General features: G+C 41.6%; 1 protein-coding gene across 3 annotated transcripts in view; it reads left to right on the top strand.

Annotated features, from left to right (window-relative positions):
- SLC16A12 (solute carrier family 16 member 12) overlaps positions 1–17,908 on the top strand; it is a 75,315-nt gene extending 57,407 nt beyond the window's left edge. For all 3 annotated transcript variants that reach the window (XM_064594984.1, XM_064594982.1, XM_045879205.2), the window contains 5 exons: positions 4,659–4,762; positions 7,987–8,130; positions 9,725–10,304; positions 12,257–12,516; positions 15,655–17,908. In XM_064594984.1, coding sequence (XP_064451054.1) covers positions 4,659–4,762; positions 7,987–8,130; positions 9,725–10,304; positions 12,257–12,516; positions 15,655–15,929 — 1,363 coding nt within the window. In that variant the 3' untranslated portion in view covers positions 15,930–17,908. The remainder of the gene's footprint in view (positions 1–4,658; positions 4,763–7,986; positions 8,131–9,724; positions 10,305–12,256; positions 12,517–15,654) is intronic.
- The last annotated feature ends 651 nt before the right edge of the window (positions 17,909–18,559 follow it).

Below are 18,559 nucleotides of genomic sequence, written 5' to 3'. Positions count from 1 at the left end.
TGATGCTCAGGGGTGTGAAAGAGTATGGGGGTGTGTGGAGAGTCATGGAAAGCATTCAGCCTGACTGAAGTGAGTAATGCATAGTGGTGGGGAGCTGGGGGAGACACTGAGAAGGGCCAGCTCATGCAGGATCTCAGAAGTCGTGTTAAAAACTTTCAAGCATCAGGATCTATTTCGTGTTCTAGTAACTCTGACCACTGAGTGTAAAATGTACCCAAGGCAGCCATGTGGGTTCAGGGAGAATAGTTGGGGAGGGTTTGGGCTGCAGTCCAGGAGAGAGGTATTGGCATGAATTACGAATAAGGGGAATGCAGAGATGTGGAGGCATTTGAGAGATATGTATAAGGTAGAATAAGTAAAACTTGACCACAGAGTAGATTCTCAACCAGGCTGATTTTGGTTTCCAGTGGACATTTGTCAATGTTTGGAGGCATTTGGGCTAAAGGCCAGGGATGCCGCTAAACTCTATTTGATGCACAGGACAATATGACTAAAATGTCAGCAGTACTTGCATTGAGAAGCCTGGGCTAAGGATGACTTAACAATTTTGATAATGAGGCTATATCCAAGAGGCACCTGAGTGGCTTAGTCAGTTGAGCTCCCAACTCTTGATTTTGGCTCAGATCATGATCTTGGGGTGTGGGATCGAGCCCTGCACTGGGCTCTACACTCAGAGCAGAGTCTGCTTGGGTTTCTCTCTCTTTCCCTCTGCCTATCCCTCCTGCCCCCGCTCACGCACACGCTCTCTCTCTCTCTCTAGATAAATAAATAAAATCTTTTTTAAAAAATGAGGCTATATCCAAGAAGTTATTATTCTCTTTAATTGAAGTCCTTGTGGTTAGGAGAAAATAATAGACTTTTTAGTGTTGGTCAAGCAATCTTTAAGATGTTAAGAAACATGGGTGTCTGGGTGGCTGTCAGTTAAGCATCTGACTCTTGATTTTGGCTCAGGTCATGATCTCAGGGTTGTGAAAACGAGCCCCACATAGGGCTCCACGCTCAGTGGGGAGTCTGCTTGAGATTCTCTTCCTCCCCCACTCCTACCCCCTCAGAGGCCCTCTCTCTCTCAGATAAATAAATACATCTTTTACAAAAAGATTTTAAGAAACATCACAGAGTTTTTTGTTGCTGTTGCACTGAATTCATGTTTTTAAAAAAGCTCTGCAATATTTTAATTAAATTGAAATGCAAATGATCAGCCCGGTAGTTTATGTCACTATTCTGCATATCATTACCTATGACGGTGTTGCAGTACTCCAAACGCTGATCTAATGATCCTTCTAGCATCAGATCCACTGCAACATGTTGTCTGGCTTCTTAAATCAGTAGATGCAGAATGGCTACTTTTTACACCCTGTGACAGATAATCACCTACGGTACTCAGGGCGGTGATCACAGAGCTGTGCCTCTCAGACAGCGTCAGCAGCAGCATGTCCATCAGCAGACCACCTGCAGCTGTCAGTGCCCACGGGCTCCCCCTCACCCGCGGGAGGGCTACCTCTCCCGAGAGCACGCCTTTCCAGGGACACCCACATACCGGGATGGATCGAGGGAGATGCACAGAGCCTCTGGGATTGGGGAGGATTTGTCAGTCCTGCATCACAACTTGGCCTCTCCCTCTGCCTCATCCAGCTTCCATCCCCTCCTTCCACAAGTGTGGGCTACTCTGTACTCTGTGCATCAGACTGCAGTCCAGCGTTTGCTGGGACTTAGTATTTAGCACCCCCTACTGCCCCCTTTCCCTTTCCCATCCCCAGGACCCGCAACGTAACTGCAGGGCCCAGTGCAAAATGAAAATGCAGGTCCCTTTGTTCGAAAGGTAAGAAAAGAGTGCTGTTAGAAGTGCTGAAGTAGAGGGGCGCCTGGGTGGCTCAGTTGTTAAGCGTCTGCCTTCAGCTCAGGTCATGATCATAGGGTCCTGGGATCGAGCCCCGCATCGAGCCCCGCATCGAGCCCCGCATCGAGCCCCGCATCGAGCCCCGCATCGAGCCCCGCATCGAGCCCCGCATCGAGCCCCGCATCAGGCTCCCAGCTCAGCAGGAAACCTGCTTCTGCCTCTCCCACTCCCCCTACTTGTGTTCCTGCTCTCGCTGGGTGTCTCTATCAAATAAATAAATAAAATCTTTTTTAAAAAAGTGCTGAAGTAGAAAGTTTTTCCTTTCTTCATTGGTCCCCCTCAATTTTTCGTGGAGTTCTTAATTTGCTGTTCAAAGTTGTTCTTAGGAAAGAAAAATGGAAATATTAATTTGCTAGCATGAATTTACCATTCAGCTTTATATCCTGCCATACTAGTTTTGAACGCAAATGTGAGTATTTAACTCCTGTGTGGAATCACTGGAGCTCGTGCCTGCATAGGTAGTTCATTTTCACCAGAATCAGGAGAACCCTGCACAAAAAACTCTACTGATTTTACTTCACTTCTTAATACATGTACTTTGTCCCCCCCCCCCATTTTTATTTAAATTCTAGTTAGTTAACATGCAGTGCAATGTTGGTTTCAGGAGTAGAACTCAGTGATTCATCACTTACATACAACACCCGGTGTTCATCACAAGTGCCCTCCTTAATGCCCATCCCCCATCTCCCATCCCCCACCTCCCTCCCTCCATCAACCCTCAGTTTGTTCTGGGTCATTAAGAGTCTCTTACGGTTTTGTTTCCCTCTCTCTTTTTTCTTTTTTATCCCCCTCCCATATGTTCATCTGTTTTGTTTCTTAAATTCCACATATGAGTGAAATCATATGTTATTTGCCTTTCTCTGACTGACTTATTTCACTTAGCATAATACATTCTAATTCCACCCACATATATACCCAATGGACTATTACTCAGCCATCAGAAACAATGAAATCTTGCCATTCACAACAACGTGGGTGCATGCACTTACTATCAATGTTCTGTATCTTCCACTTCCTGGTGAGTAAGGAAAGACGGAAAAGGAAAGGAACTGTGGGTAGTCTTCCCTTTCCCTTTCCCTCCGTGCCATCATTTTCAATATAAGTGGTTGGCTAGTAAAATACTGAGGCATAACCTGAGTAGGAAAGGATATAGGAATCCTCCTTTGTGTTTCTTAGAGCACTATTGCCTTCTTTCTGTATTTGAAGCAAGTTTTGGTTTGAAAAAAGCATGGCCTCTCTACCCCCACCCTGACTCAGTTACAGATGTACCTTTCCCTGTGCTCACTCTGAGTCTCACCAAACTCCCACACATTGGGAGTCTACCAGAGTTTGTGTCTCTAATACTACACGTGTCAATGGAAAGGCAAAGAATCGCAAACACACCTTGTGTGTGTATCTCTTCTGGTCCTGTGCATGCCCCATTGTTCCTTTGGACTTTGCTTGCAAAACACAAATTCAAAGATAAAATTGTTAGGAATTTTAAGACCACGACAGCTGAAATTCCATACTTCTGAGTACCAGATTCTGTGCAAATGCAGAGGATGCAAGCTGGTAAAGCCGGACCTGCCTAACACAGTTGTCCTGGTTATACCTGATTCTCTTCCTTCTTCTTTTTCTCCATCACCCACCTTCACATCCAGCAGCAACTGGAGAGGGGAGGAAGAGTGAAATAACAGGTTACCGTGGGCTGCTGAAGCATGATGAGTTAGACTGTGGTCCTCCCCAAAGAGACTGATGACCTCCTATCTCATCCCCATCAAGGCCTGATTCACCCTTGCTGTCACCGAGTACTGAAACCTCCTGCCCTGAGTTGGGAAACTTGCTGATCTGTATGACGTTCATTTCAAGTTGTACAGTGATACAAACTCTCGCTCCTGAATCACTTATGTCTTTTTTCCTTTAGTAATTAACAATTTTCCACATGAAGTTTCTCTGTCTCTGTATGTCTGTCTCTCTCTCTCTCTAGAGTGATCATTTATAATCTCACCATTCACATGTAATGACAGAGTACTTTTGGTTTATATGCTTTGGCCTTTTTCTATTTATATGAACTATGTTTTTTAAATCAAAATAAGCCTGATTATATAAACTCCTTTGTAACTTACTTTTTTACTTAACATTGTATTATGAATTTATTCTCAAATCAATAAATACGTATCAAATCATCCTTTCTAACACTTAAAATATTTCATTTTATTGATAAGTCAAAATTTATTTAGCCAGTCCCTTATTGATGGGCAAATAGGTTCGTTAGGATATTTGGTTATTACAAATTACATATTACAAATAGTTCTCCAGCATACATCCTTTTATTATTGCTATTATTATCATCATTTGATTATTACCTTTTGTTGAAACCTAGAACTGAAATTGCTGGGTGATGTATAACTCTTAATTGTCAAATTTTAACTTGTATAACAACCTCTTAGAAGTTACAGTTGTTAGTAAAATATTAAGATAAATGAGAACCCATGTTTTTGACCTGCCATCATTTCCATAAAACCTTTCCTACAGCAGTGATCCTTATATCCACTTGGCTTCAGAAGCCCTTCCAGTGCATGAACATTGGTTTTATCCTTTAGACGGCCCAACAGCTTCTGACTTCCCACTTACTATGGTCTGGCAATGTACCACTGAAAACCAGTTAAAGCCTACGGAGATTCAAACAGCTGATCCGGAATTTGAAGCTGTGGTTTAGATCCATGTTCATTCTTTTTTTTTTTTTTTTTTTTGTATAAAATGCTTGCATTGTATTTTTCAGATGTATTTCAATTTTTTTTGTGGAGTTCCAGACATACTTCACTCAGGATTATGCACAAACGGCTTGGATCCATTCCATTGTAGATTGTGTGACCATGCTCTGTGGTGAGTATCACTTACCAGGGATAGACTGGTTACTCTTGAACTGTACATAACAATGACCTTCCACTGCTTTTGCTTACCAGTTTTTTTCTGAGTAGGAAGGCTTTGCTAAAAATTGGCTAAGACTATTGCTTCTCAGCCTTTTGGCTAAGATCAAGTATAAAAATTGGCTAAGACTATATAAAAAGAAAAGACCAATCCTACTTTTAGCCAAACCCAACCAGACATGCTCTTGGAATTAATGGTCTTGGCTGATGGCAGGTGGAACAGGTAGTTAATACTCCCAAAAAGACATATATTATTTGGTTCTCCCATAATGAGATAGGGTGTTGGGCATCACAGGACTCCTCCTGATTTGGGAAGCAGGTAACCATACAGTATATGCTTGGCTTCCCTCTTCTAAATGCTATGGTCCCCTCATTCTCCAGTCATGTAAACAGTCATTGGATAGCACTGTGAGCCATTTCTATGCAGTCTCCTTAAATGAGTGCCAGCAATATGTGCATCGCATCTCAAGGCTTGTTTTCATTCTGTTAGCTTCCCAAAGGTTCAAAATTGGGCTCCTGGATTTCATTTTTCATGCATAAACCTTCATTCTTAGAAAAGTATGAGGGAAGGTAGGATGGTGCAGTCATGAGAGAAGCACACTCACCATGGTTATAATTTCATTCAAGAAACCCCAAGGGTACAAATAGGGTATATAGAGTAGTCTCAAAACTCATGGAATCTCTCAATCCCCCTATATAATAGAGGATAACTCACCTTGAGATTTTTCTTTTTGAACATTTTAAACCAATGTTATTATATGAATGTCTTAGAGAGTTTCTGAGATTGGGATCCAGTTGAAATGATCTATATGCAGTCTAGGCCCATTTAATCATTTCATTTAGATGAATCCTTAGTATTAAAAAAAAACACTGTTATCTCTTCAGGCCATGTCTTGGTGGCAGAAGGGAAATACTATATTATTCAATAACTCATAAATAAATCAACTGATTCCATTCTAGGTACTGATTCATATGTATTTTTAGAAAAAATGTACATACTCAGGAATCAGTTGAATTGCACTGAAATGTATTTCCTTTGTTGGGAGGAATTTGAGAGCAAGTCTAGGACTAAAAGCAGGTTTCATGAGAAGGCTAAGTTGACTCTGGCTACTGATAACACTGGAAGGTCTTAAGGGATCAAAAAATAATATCTTTGTGTTTTCTAGTCTTTTTTTTTTTTTTAATCAGTTAGACAGTCACTTTGTTTTCAGGGTCACATTATTAGTCACAGCCTTTGTATGAACATGCCAAGTGGGTGAGCCATGTTTATCTTTCTCAGAGGACACAGGTGACTCATTTCCCTCACTGTTATCTTTTGGAGAATATTTATAATCCCCAGAAGAGGAATAAATGGCCTTTGGTGACCAACATGATCACAGTGACTGTGTGATAAAGCAGGGTCATGTTAGATGTAGCATTTTTAAATTCAAGGACTTGAGGCCATGCGAGGGGTCAGGCCTGTTGTATCCAATTATCCTGTACCCACTTGCTCACCTGGCAACATTAGTTGAGTTCAGGAGATAGACAAAAGCCGGCAGAGTCATATATAGGACACTCACTGGGGCACTTTGCCCTCTGATAAACAGAGAAGTAAACATTTTTCACTGAGGGCGCCTGAGTGGCTCAGTTGGATAAGCGACTACCTTCGGCTCAGGTCATGATCCTGGAGTCCCAGGATCGAGTCCCGCATCGGGCTCCCTGCTCGGCAGGGAGTCTGCTTCTCCCTCTGACCCTCCCGACCTCCCCCCTCTCATGCTCTCTCTCTGTCTCTCTCAAATAAATAAATAAAATCTTTAAAAAAAAAAACAAAAAAAAATTTTTCATTGAGTTTGGTCTAAATTTTGTCACTTTCCGATAGAATTATATATATTCTCAGGAGGTTTGCTCCTTCCTGTTTTCCAGAGGTTATACATACAGCCAGCCACTGTGTTAACTAGACAGGAGACATCAGGCTGATGACTGGTTCCATCACGTACATTTGAGTCAGGCCCCAGTTTCAACCTGATCAATACAAAAGTATACTCCACGGATACCCAGAGAACTTGCTCTTCTGATCTTGTTACTAGGAGTACTGCTATCAGCATGTTCCATTGAAAGAATTCACATACTTTCCCCACCCACGTCCCCTGCCATCAGTCTGGGAGGCCCAAGGAGACAGAGTAAGAGGGTGAAATAGCACTGCACTTGGTGTCAAGTGCCCCAAGCGGTACTTCTTGGTGATCTTGGACATGCCGTATTCCCCTGAACTTCAGTTTCTCCTCAGTATGTCCCAGCTTTAATTAATATTCTATAAGCCTGGCAGTCGGCACAGTTCTGACACATTGTTAAACCACAAGCAGAGTGAGGCCAACCAAAATATCACCATGGACGGGAAACATTTGTTTTGATTTCTCATCTACAGGGTTTCCTAAAGCCTGAAACCAGTACCAGATTGTGAAATTTGTCTGTGGTCTCTTTCCCTGGCCTTTCCTGCATAAAGCTGCTGGCCACACAGGGTTGCCCACTTTGCTTCCCCACCAGCTAACTGTCATAATTATTGCTAATGGTGCATGATCAATACCATATAAAACATACAAGGCACATCCCGGTGCAAGTGATAAGTAATTTAAATAAGGAGCTGATTCACTGTTTAAAAAGCACCCTGGGGCGCCTGGGTGGCTCAGTTGGTTGGGCGACTGCCTTCGGCTCAGGTCATGATCCTGGAGTCCCTGGATCGAGTCCCGCATCGGGCTCCCTGCTCAGCAGGGAGTCTGCTTCTCCCTCTCCCGCTCCCCCTGCTTGTGTTCCTTCTCTCGCTGTGTCTTTCTCTGTCAAATAAATAATAAAAAAAAATAATAATAAAATCTTTAATAAATAAATAAATTAAATTAAAATAAATTAAAATTAAAAAAAAGCACCCTAGAGCCCTGGGATTATGACTGTAATAGAATGGAGAAGTGGGAGGGGCAGTGAAATGCAAGTCAGCAGACTCGATCCTAATTCCAGCTTTGCTACCTGTTCTCTGTGTGACCGTGGGCAAGTCGTTTCCTCTCTCCTCAGTTTCCAAATGTGTAGAGTGAGCAGGACAGGCTTGTTGCTGTAAAGGCCCATCCTTCTCAGCTCTGCCAATGCAGCAGCATAGTTTTTTTCACAGTGCCCTCAAGGTGTTTCTGTTGAACCGATTTATTATTGCTTTTGAAGCTCCTCTTGGGAGTGTTGTCAGTAACCACTTATCCTGTCAAGTGGGAATCATGCTGGGTGGCTTGCTTGCATCTACTGGTCTCATCCTGGGCTCATTTGCCACCAGTCTGAAGCATCTCTACCTCACTCTGGGAGTTCTTACAGGTAAGGACACTTTGTACCCCTTGTCTCACCCCACCCCATTCAGGTTTTGTCAAGCACATCAACAGAATCATAATCCATAAAATATTCACCTCATTAGATGAATCATTTAGCTGACCCAGCTTATGCCTACCTACCTAGCAGTTAAAAGAGCTGGACATACAATTGATTGTACTGCTGTAATAAAAATGTATCACTGCTTGAATTCGGCCGCAGGATAGAAGTAACTGCTAGCTTTCCCTTCGGCAGCTGTGCATGGCTGAGATTCTGTACTCAGAAGCAATGAGGTATTAGTCAGGGCAACATATATTTTCAGCAGTGATCATTCTCCCAACATCTTTGCCAAGACATAAAAATACTATCTGTGGTCAACCTGAGTTGCCCCTGCTTTATAGTGACGATCACTGTCCAATAAATGGGGGTTTATAATTTAAAAAAGCCAGCCCCTTATTGTGAATATTCTTGTGTTGTACATTCTCTCAATGTTATGGAAATATACTTTAGAGAATTATAATGAACCCTGTGGGAAGAGAAGTAATCTATGTGCATTCCATAAATCACACCCTAAGGGGACTTCTTAGCATCAAGGTGGGATCGGTTGGTGGCAATGGAGTGGCTATTTGCCCTATCACTCAGAGGGATGTGGAGTAGTGCTAACCTGCGGTCTGGGCACCGTGCCATAGGGGTAGCATGATCTGGCCAATAAAGAACATAATCTCGTAGTGGTTTTATAAATCTGGCTCCGCTAGCTAAGAAAAGGTATCTGTCCCATATAACCCAAAGGGTCCAAATGCTAGGATGTGTCCAGTCATCGCAGTTTACCAAGAAGCGCCCTGGTCTTAGCACTGAAAATCTCTCATCTGGGAAACTTATCTGTCCAGGCAAATCAGGATCATTGGTCACCCTACAGTATGGATGGAAACAGGAGCTGCCGGTGGTTCTGTTTTTCCCTTTAGATGCCATGAATCCCAGGTTTTACACCCTTTAGATTTTCTTGACTTAAAAGGAATAGAAGCTGAAAATTTTTAAGAGGCTCTCTGCTGACTTTAAGGCATATTTTCAGGTTACTTTGTGTATATGCTATGTTCATGTATAAAGTTGGCACAGAGTTTCCCAATTATGTGAAATTACCCTGGAACTTTCATGGGGCCATATATGCTATTTAAACCCAAATTCCAGAGTGGTCCAGATGATCAGAGTTGTGTTTTCATAGGCAGTGAAGAGCTGAGGTAATTCTCTGGATAATTTAAGATAAAAAGAGGTGTTGGTGGGAAGAGTAAGTTTCTTAGGCCAGCGTTATCCTGATTTTCTAGCTAATTCAAGTTCAGTTTGTGTAATAATTTTTAAGTTCTTCATTTCATTTTAAGAAGTCATATTTTTTAAGGGTTTCTTCCCAAGAAGGAAGTCATATATATGCTATATTTTCCCAACTGTGGATGACTGGTTGGGGGAGACTCATCTTCAGCTTGGGGTAGAAAATAGTTTTAAAAGGATTTGACAGACAGCCAGATTCTCCTTCATCCGAATAACTGAGATGTTTTCTTTCACCGGCTGTTCACGGAGTACCAGCACTCATAGACTTCTCTGTATCCTCCAGGCCTTGGGTTTGCACTGTGTTACTCCCCAGCGATTGCAATGGTCGGCAAGTATTTCAGCAGACGGAAAGCCCTGGCTTATGGGATCGCCATGTCCGGAAGCGGCATTGGCACCTTCATTCTGGCTCCTGTGGTTCAGCTCCTTATTGAACAGTTTTCCTGGCGGGGAGCCTTACTCATCCTCGGGGGCTTCGTTCTAAATCTCTGTGTTTGCGGTGCCTTGATGCGGCCTATTACTCTGAAAGAGGACCAGACAACCCCAGAGCAGAACCACATCGGTAGAACTCAGAAACAAGACTTTAAGCGAGTGTCTCCCTGCTCCACTTTGACTAAAAAATGGGTGCATACCTGCCTCGGTTGCTCTTTGCAGCAGGAATACAGCTTTTTACTGATGTCGGACTTCATCGTGTTAGCCATCTCTGTTCTCTTTATGGCTTATGGCTGCAGTCCCCTCTTTGTGTACTTGGTACCTTACGCTCTGAGTGTCGGAGTGAGTCACCAGCAAGCCGCTTTCCTCATGTCCATACTTGGGGTGATTGACATTATTGGCAATATCACGTTTGGATGGCTAACTGACAGAAGGTAAAATCTGCTGGGACCACAGCTGGGTCCCTACCAGGGGGCTCTGAGCTTTGAGTTCCCCTCATCCCCTTACCCTGTAGAAAATCTACTTCGGAGAGATGTTAACAAGTTTGCAGTACCTGAAAGCAACTCCCTTGCTAGTTCTTCTAGTCAGAGGTCGGCAAACTTTTTCTGTAAAAGGGATAGATAGTTAACATTTTTGGCTCTGTGGGTCACGTGATCACAGTCACTCAACTCCGCCGTTGTGGCACAAACCAGCTGTAGACAACATGCAGACTAATGCGAGTGGTTGTATGCCGGTCAGACTTTACTTATGGATACTGACATTTTAATTTCTCATACAACTTTTACATATCAAAATAATCTGGTTCTTTTGATTTTTTTCCAACCACTCAAAAATAGAAAACCATTCTTAGTTCACAGGTAGGGCAAAAAACAGGTGGTGGGCTGGATTTGGCCAGAGTTTGCCGACCTCTGTTCTAGATGGTTTAGGATGGTGGGTAGGTCTAAGCTGCAGAAACCTGTGGTAACTACAAGCTCTGGTGACAGATTTAATTCCACCCCAAGTCAAGTCAGTGCTCAGGCTGGGTGTTGTGGTTTTAGTTATTTTTTAATGACGGCAGAGACTGGCTGGCGATGGAGAGAGGAGCAGAATTCAGTCCAGGCAGGAAGATCAGGGGCAGTAATAGTACATTATCTGTAGGCACATATTTGTGTTTGACAAAACAAATAGCAAATACATTCATTATAATTTTAGGCTTAGAAATTACAGTTATCAGAAATCTACCAAGTAGTTTCTTCAGCTAATGCTTGTTGTTAGGATTGAAGAGAGCAAGGTACTCATCTTCTCCTAAATGGACTCTTCACACTTGAGCTATGACCTGGGAGAGCAATCATCCGTGGCTTCTTACATATTATGTCTTTGGTAATTAATCAGGGTTCCACTGCCATTCTCCAGTGCTATGAATATTTAAAATTAATTCCAAATATGCAATGGTTACGGAAAAGAGCGGAGAGCCGGGATATCTTTCTTGACAATCAACTCAATAAGAAGTAGCCCAGTGTAGGTTTGATAGTGGCATCTCTAGTCGGAGATATACAAGACCTAAGTACTTATGCTGACTCTGCCCCTTATTATCGCTGTGACCTAGGGAAAATCACTAACCCTCAGATCCTTTAGGGCCTTCATCTGCAAAACAGGCCATTGCCATATTTTTCTATTAACCTCTTAGCATTTTGTGAGACTCAAAGGAGATGGTAGGTTGATAACTGTTTGTAAGGCATAAACTGCTGGTGCTGATATTATGCTGAGTCTTTGAAATAATGATGGTATCAATGCCATTTGCTATCAATGATGAGTTTGGAGCTATAGAGGGAAAGTGGAATGGAAGTACCACTGGGGAGGGCTCAAAATAAGACTTAGTCCTAGTACAAGACCTTCATAATCTCTGGCAAATCATTTTAATGTCTTCATATTCTAGCTTCTCCCTTTTATACCTGGGGGTTTTGAGCATATATGATGTACCAGATACCAGTGGATGACCTATCTGAAAGCATCTAATAGACTGCTAGAAAATGTTAGTCTCCTGATACTGTACATGTTATTTTATAACTATCCTTAGGGTAACCCTACAAGATAGGTAACATTCCCATTTTATAGCTAAAGAAATTGAGATTAGAGGTAAGCAGTTAGTAGGTGATAGAGCTAGATTCAAACTTCCATCTTTCTAACTTCAGAGCGTATATTATTTTCTGCCACACCATGTTTCCTGGGAAGATGACTTCTTGTGTTTTCATATACCAGAAGAAAGATAGGCAGACAACATAGATAATGCACCATGGGAAGCCTCTATAAGTAATAGCAATGCTTATTGCTTATTGTGGCCATGGTTCTAAAGCTCTTTGATAGAACCCGCGCATACTGCACTCATTCTTGATCTTCAAATCCACAGGTGCCTGAAGAATTACCGGTATGTCTGCTACCTCTTTGCCGTGGGACTAGATGGGCTCTGCTATCTCTGCCTCCCAATGCTTCAAAGTCTTCCCCTGCTCGTGCCTTTCTCTTGTACCTTTGGCTACTTCGATGGTGCCTATGTGACTCTGATTCCCGTAGTGACTGCAGAAATAGTGGGGACCACTTCTTTGTCCTCAGCGCTCGGTGTGGTATACTTCCTTCATGCAGTGCCGTACCTGGTGAGCCCACCCATCGCAGGTAGGTTTCCAGAGAGATCCCCCAATCACCGCTTCTGTTTTTCATACTGATGTGAAAACAGTGAACTCACACATAGACAATGAGGATTGGAAGTTAAATTGGGAAGAGTGAAAGAGAAAGGGATTCAAGAGCCATCAAAAAATCATGGTCTTACTTATATCCTTGTCTTACCATTTTCTTCCAGCCAATGGGGACCTTAGCCTGCTTGGAAAGAAAAAATCCAAAATTAGGGTCCTGATTCCATTCCACGCTAATGATGGGAGCAATGGAATGGAGCAGCTGTTCAAAACTTATAAATAAGTCAGGCACACGCAGAGGGAAGTCTAGAGGGAGTACAGGATTCCACTTGGGGATAGTGGGCAGAGAGGCTGAAATGGTAAGTGAGTGTGTCATAGTCGGTGTCTTGAGTGCCAGCCAAAGGAGCCAAACGGGCCCTATATTCTTCAGAGACTATGGATAGTAGTATAATTTTTGTGCAAAGGGGTAATATGGCAAAGAGTATATCTTAGAAAATGGGACCTAGCAATTGATCTGGTACTTTAGGGGAGAAGCAGTTAGGATTCCATTCTAATAGTTCAGGAGCAAACTGATAAAAGTCCTGAACTAGGGCCGCTGCAGCAAAATGGAAATGAACGCCGGGGGCAAAGAGGAGGTTTTGGAAAAAAATATCAACTGAATTTAGCATGTGGGGGCGAAGGAGAGGAAAACGCAAAGAAAACCTAGAAAACAATGGCATGGTTGGAAGAAATATGGAAGTTGGAAAAAGTGCCTTTGCCAGAAAAAATAATGAATTAAAAGTTTAGAAATGTTCAGATATCTGAAATACCCAATACAATGTCCAACAGAGCTGTTTAAGGATGAAATCTGAGCTTTAGAGGGAGGCCAGATTTGGATTCAAAGATTTGGGGATCATCAGATAAAGCATCTAGATAGAATGTTTTGTAAACTGTCAAATGCTATAGAAATTGAAAGCGTGATTAAACAAGTAATTTGACAACCCTTTATTGTTTGTGTGCATCAACGTTGCTTTTGGGGCTGCTATAGCAGCAACAGGTCAGAGTCCCTCCCTCCTTCTTAGAGTATGTGGTCTAGACCAGTGTCTCTCAAAATGGAGGTCCTGGGACCCCCTGCGTCAAAACCCCCTGGGGCCCTTGTTACAAAATGCAGATTCCTTGATCTTGCCTTGTGATCTGAATCTTTCCAAGAATGTACATTCTGAACCAGCCTTCTTGTGGTGCTCATGCACACTGAAGATTGAGAATAATTGGTTCTTTTTTTTGTTTAAGATTTTCTTTATTTATTTGGGACAGAGTGCGCGAGCCCAAGAGCAGGGTGAAGGGCAGAGGGAGAAGCAGACTCCCCACTGAGCAGGGAACCCGATGCAGGGCTTGATCCCAGGACTCCTGGATCATGACCTGAGCCAAAGGCAGCCCCTTAACCGACTGAGCCACCCAGGTGCCCTGCCTAAACTAAACCAAGAGAGTGAAGGTCCCTGAAGATAGGCAAAAAAGAAATGAGCCAAACATCTGCTTAGAAGAAAGGAAGGGAATTTGTGAAGAAGGCAGGATTTCTTCTTTAGCTGATGTTGTAAATAAACAGTTTAGAATTATTTCCAAACCCTAGTGATTGCTAAAGCAGCAAACTAGGGGAAACTGTGGTTCCTTCATGGTTGTGGATAAAAAATCCTGGTCAGTTTAAATTCGGTAATATAGGACTACATGTTTAGTGCTTCATTTTGGAAAACTGCCCCCAAAACGTCCCCACATCCTTCCTCAATAGCCAATTTTTGTGTTTACCAACCTTTAGGAGCAGTATAATTCTCTAATTCTGTTAAAAAGTCACAGTGCATCAATGAAATTGGGATTCCTGGATCTTTTTTCAATCCATGGCTTTACTTTGGCAAATCAGAGATTATACCTGTTGCCAGGCATTGGAGGATTAGGGTGTGAGGTTCTTACCATAATACTTCTCTTATTTAATTACCTTTAAAATGACAACTCTCTATTCAGTCTCTTCTGTTTGGTGCTACAGAAATGCATAAGTAAGTCACACAATAGCTAAAATATTTCAGAGTAGTTTGGATTGCAGGAAACTTTGTGGGGCTTATAACAATTTCTCCATACCATTTTTCACTAATGAATTGAGGTGGGTGAAAGGAAAAATCATATACTTTTCCAGTGGATTTAAGTTTAGAGGAATTTTTTTAAAGGATTTATTTTATTTATTTGAGAGAGAGAGAGAGAAAGCAGGGGGAGGGATAAGGGGACAGAATCTTCAAGCACACTCCTCACTGAGTGCAGAGCCTGATGTGGGGCTTGATCTCATGACCCTGAGATTGTGACCTAAGCCGAAACCAAGAGTCGGATGCTCAACCAACTGAGCCACCCAGGCACCCCAATTTAGAGGAGTTTTTAAAAAACTTTTTAATCCCAAAGTAATTGCCTGCCAAGGTCTAATTTGACCCCATTGATTTTCTGATCATTGTGGCCTATGTTTTGCATATTATATGCCCTGGTTCTCCTCAAAATTTAGAGCTGGAATAGTTATTGAGATTAATTTGTCGCAAGAAGAAATAAAGGGGGAAAAGGCCATGATTGCAAAATGATACCTGGTGAAGTTTACATTGGCAACTTCTACAATGGCCCAAAGTTCTGATTTTCAAACTGCAGTGCGTGCAACGACTGGTTCCAACTGAAAATTTGAATTCTGCTTTATCCAGAAGCATGTTATGTTACTCCAGATAGACAGTACATGGGTACTGGGAACACTAACATTCAGGACAATGATACTCTCTTGACAGCAGACATAAATGATCCCAACATCAGTACTTTGAAAGACACTATTTTATCTTTTCTACCACATTTGCTGGTATTGATAATAATATTTGTTGTGTGATTACTAAGAATGGGACACTCTTCCAAGTACTTTACAGAACAACAATCCATTTTAGTTTTCCTAGGAAACAGAATGCGTTTTTCAGTTGCTGCACAATATTTTTAGATCTGCTTTTTGTGTCAAAATTACAACGGTGGCTCTAGCAATCTATTGTTTATCAGCCTTAGAAATTACTAGATTTGGGAGTAGGTACGTAATTGGATTTTCCACTCAACAATGTAATTCTGCTGTTGCTTGTTACAGGACGGCTCGTCGACATGACTGGGAGCTACACCGCGGCATTTCTTCTCTGTGGATTTTCAATGATACTGAGTTCTGTGTTGCTTGGCTTCGCTAGACTTGTAAAGAAGATGAGAAAAACCCAGCTGCGGTTCCTTGCCAAAGAATCTGACCCTAAGCTGCAGCTATGGACCAACGGATCGGTGGCTTACTCTGTAGCAAGAGAGTTAGATCACAAAGATGAGCAATCCGTGGTTCTAACAGCACCTCGTTACAGCCCCACACGACCAATGGCTTGAGCCTGGGAACCTTCAGGGCTGAGAGAGGGGGGACCACTGGGTTGTACGTGTCTCGGAAGCGTTTAATTTTGACAGAAGCATTGCTTTCCAAAGAAATTATTCTTATTGTTTTATTAACATGTTTATAGGGGAAAATAGCAACAAAACAAGCTTGACCAGCTCAGAGTTTCCTCATTTGGGATTTGTACAATCTTTCAGGCAATGAGCATCACTCTATGGAGAATGTTAGGACACTGCTGCTATAATTAGCTGTAATTAGGGGTAATTACAAAGCATGACCAAAGCAGATGACATTGGGAAGCTTTGTTGCAAACTCTCTGCCCCTCCATCTCACTCCCTCAGTTAGAATGTAAACAGAAACAGTGACATGTAGATTTGCTTACTTTATGCTTTTTTGGAGAAAGGGGTCTGTATTAATCACTGCCTTTTGAGAAATCTAAAGCATTCTTCCACAACTCCATGTAAAACCCTAATGAGAAACTCCACTATGAGACAGGTTTGGCATCTTCACCTTCCACCTCCACGGAAAGCTTTCTTCCTAAGGCTGAGCCCCTCACCTCTGATCAGGCACTCACCTCTGTTACTATCACATATAATACTGAATTTAACCGAATACACCAAGTCACAAGTGTGATTTCTAAATCTTACCTGAAATGTTAACACCAACACTTCCTTCTCTCTCTCTTTTTTTTTTCATTAGAAACAAAGCTTTTATTTGAATTGTACACACATTCCTGCTAGGAACTGAAAAATGTTGGCAGTATTCCAACTGGGCAGGAATTGAATTCTTGAATCAGCAGGTCTCTGATGGGAGTTTTCTTTTCAGATCAGACATTTTGGTTCATCATTACCCAAAACAGAACTTGGGAGGTTAGCCTGAAAAATATTCTAAAGGTGAGATTCCTTTCTCCCTGTGTTAATTCTTGTTCCAATGTCCACTGCTCTTGACCTCTTTATGGATAATCATTAGAAACTTGATGGGCCTCTTCAGCTGAGTAAGAAGGCTTCAGGGGTTCAGCTCAGCATCAGAGCACTCTCATTAATTAGAGCTTTGGTCAGGGGAGAGAGAAGAGAAGGTTAAGAAGGCTACTGGTGTGATACTTTACAGTTCATAGAACTCTTTCACATACCTACACCCACTGGATTAGAATAGTTTACTCATTCTCAAGTACTCTGTTTTCCTATAGTTTGGAATAATTTCTGACTTTCCAGAGGGAGAACACGGGAGAGAAGAGAAAGGCCAGATCCCCCAGCTTGTCTCCAACCACTTTAAATCCGCAGAATGATAGTGCTACATCCCCAAATCATGTCATACCTGTAAATTAGGAGCAATTACACAACTGAAAGGGGATTTTAACTATTGAAAAATTTTAAATCTGAACCTTAAAGAAATATTTTGACCCTGAAAGCCATTTAACCCACTGTCCCTCGGGAGGCCTCACAAACACCAGCACTGAAGAAGATCCTGGGTTGACTAAGCATGTGTAGCAAGAGTCTTTGCCTATAACTGGATTATTTCATAAAGTTACATATTAATACATTGCTTTCAGAATGAAACACTGACTTGATTTAATGGAAGAAAGCTGTAGTATTTCATAGTTGTTTTCCAAAGATAAATTTGAATGTTGCCTGTTATCTTTTTACTTAAAGACTTTAGTTTAGGGGCGCCTGTGTGGCTCAGTCGTTAAGCGTCTGCCTTCGGCTCAGGTCATGATCCCAGGGTCCTGGGATCAAGCCCCGCATCGGGCTCCCTGCTCTGCGGGAAGCCTGCTTCTCCCTCTCCCACTCCCCCTGCTTGCGTTCCCTCTCTCGCTCTGTCTCTCTCTGTCAAATAAATAAATAAAATCTTTAAAAAAAAAAAGACTTTAGTTTAAACCCATTTACTTTGTCACTTGCAATTTTAAAACAATATTTGGGAAAATATCTGTAAAAAGTCAAAGTTAAAATGAACTTATGTGTGTTTGGAACAGCACTTTACACTGAATGCCATTTCTTGAATCTTCAAGCCTGAAGACTTTTTGAAATACAGTTATAAATATTCTCATACATATTTTTTCCTAGTGATCACAGTAAAATTTTGTTTATCCAGTTCTGCAATATAATTTCTCTAAAGTATTATAAGTATTCATGAAAAATGGGTATAGAAGCCAGAGCTTTTAAAAATTCATATAAAATATTTTGGATATTTTTACTGTATACATGCATCAATTTATACTTTACTTTCCCTTTTAGAACAGCATTTTTAGAAAACCAGCAAGGAAAATGCAGATCTTAGAGTCTACCATTGTCAACTTCACAAAATTTTACTGTTAAGGTTCCAAGTGCCTATGCTGTTTATTTCAAAAGGGAGGAATTTGTAAGAATGATGCATTTTGTGGAATCAAGAACAAAATTGTGGTGTGATGATTCTACACCTTAAATATTACTTTATATCACTGCAAGTTCTACTTTGAAATTGACTGACTAGAAAAGCAAAGAAACTAATTTCTATAGATACATTATACCATTGGGCCTGTTTTTCAGATTGTGATTTTACTAATAGATCAGATATTATGCTAATATTTTCTTATTTCAAAAGCTTTATAATAAAGTGAGTTTATATTTGTGTTTGGAAAAACGTTTTTCCCTGT

Source organism: Mirounga angustirostris, unplaced genomic scaffold (genome assembly GCF_029215605.1).
Source record: "Mirounga angustirostris isolate CCGP_5_RB_7025 unplaced genomic scaffold, mMirAng1.0.hap1 SCAF_6, whole genome shotgun sequence".
Classification (NCBI taxonomy): Eukaryota; Metazoa; Chordata; class Mammalia; order Carnivora; family Phocidae; genus Mirounga; species Mirounga angustirostris.
The sequence above is the reverse complement of the archived record's forward strand: the minus strand, read 5'-3'. Positions and strand labels throughout refer to the sequence as shown.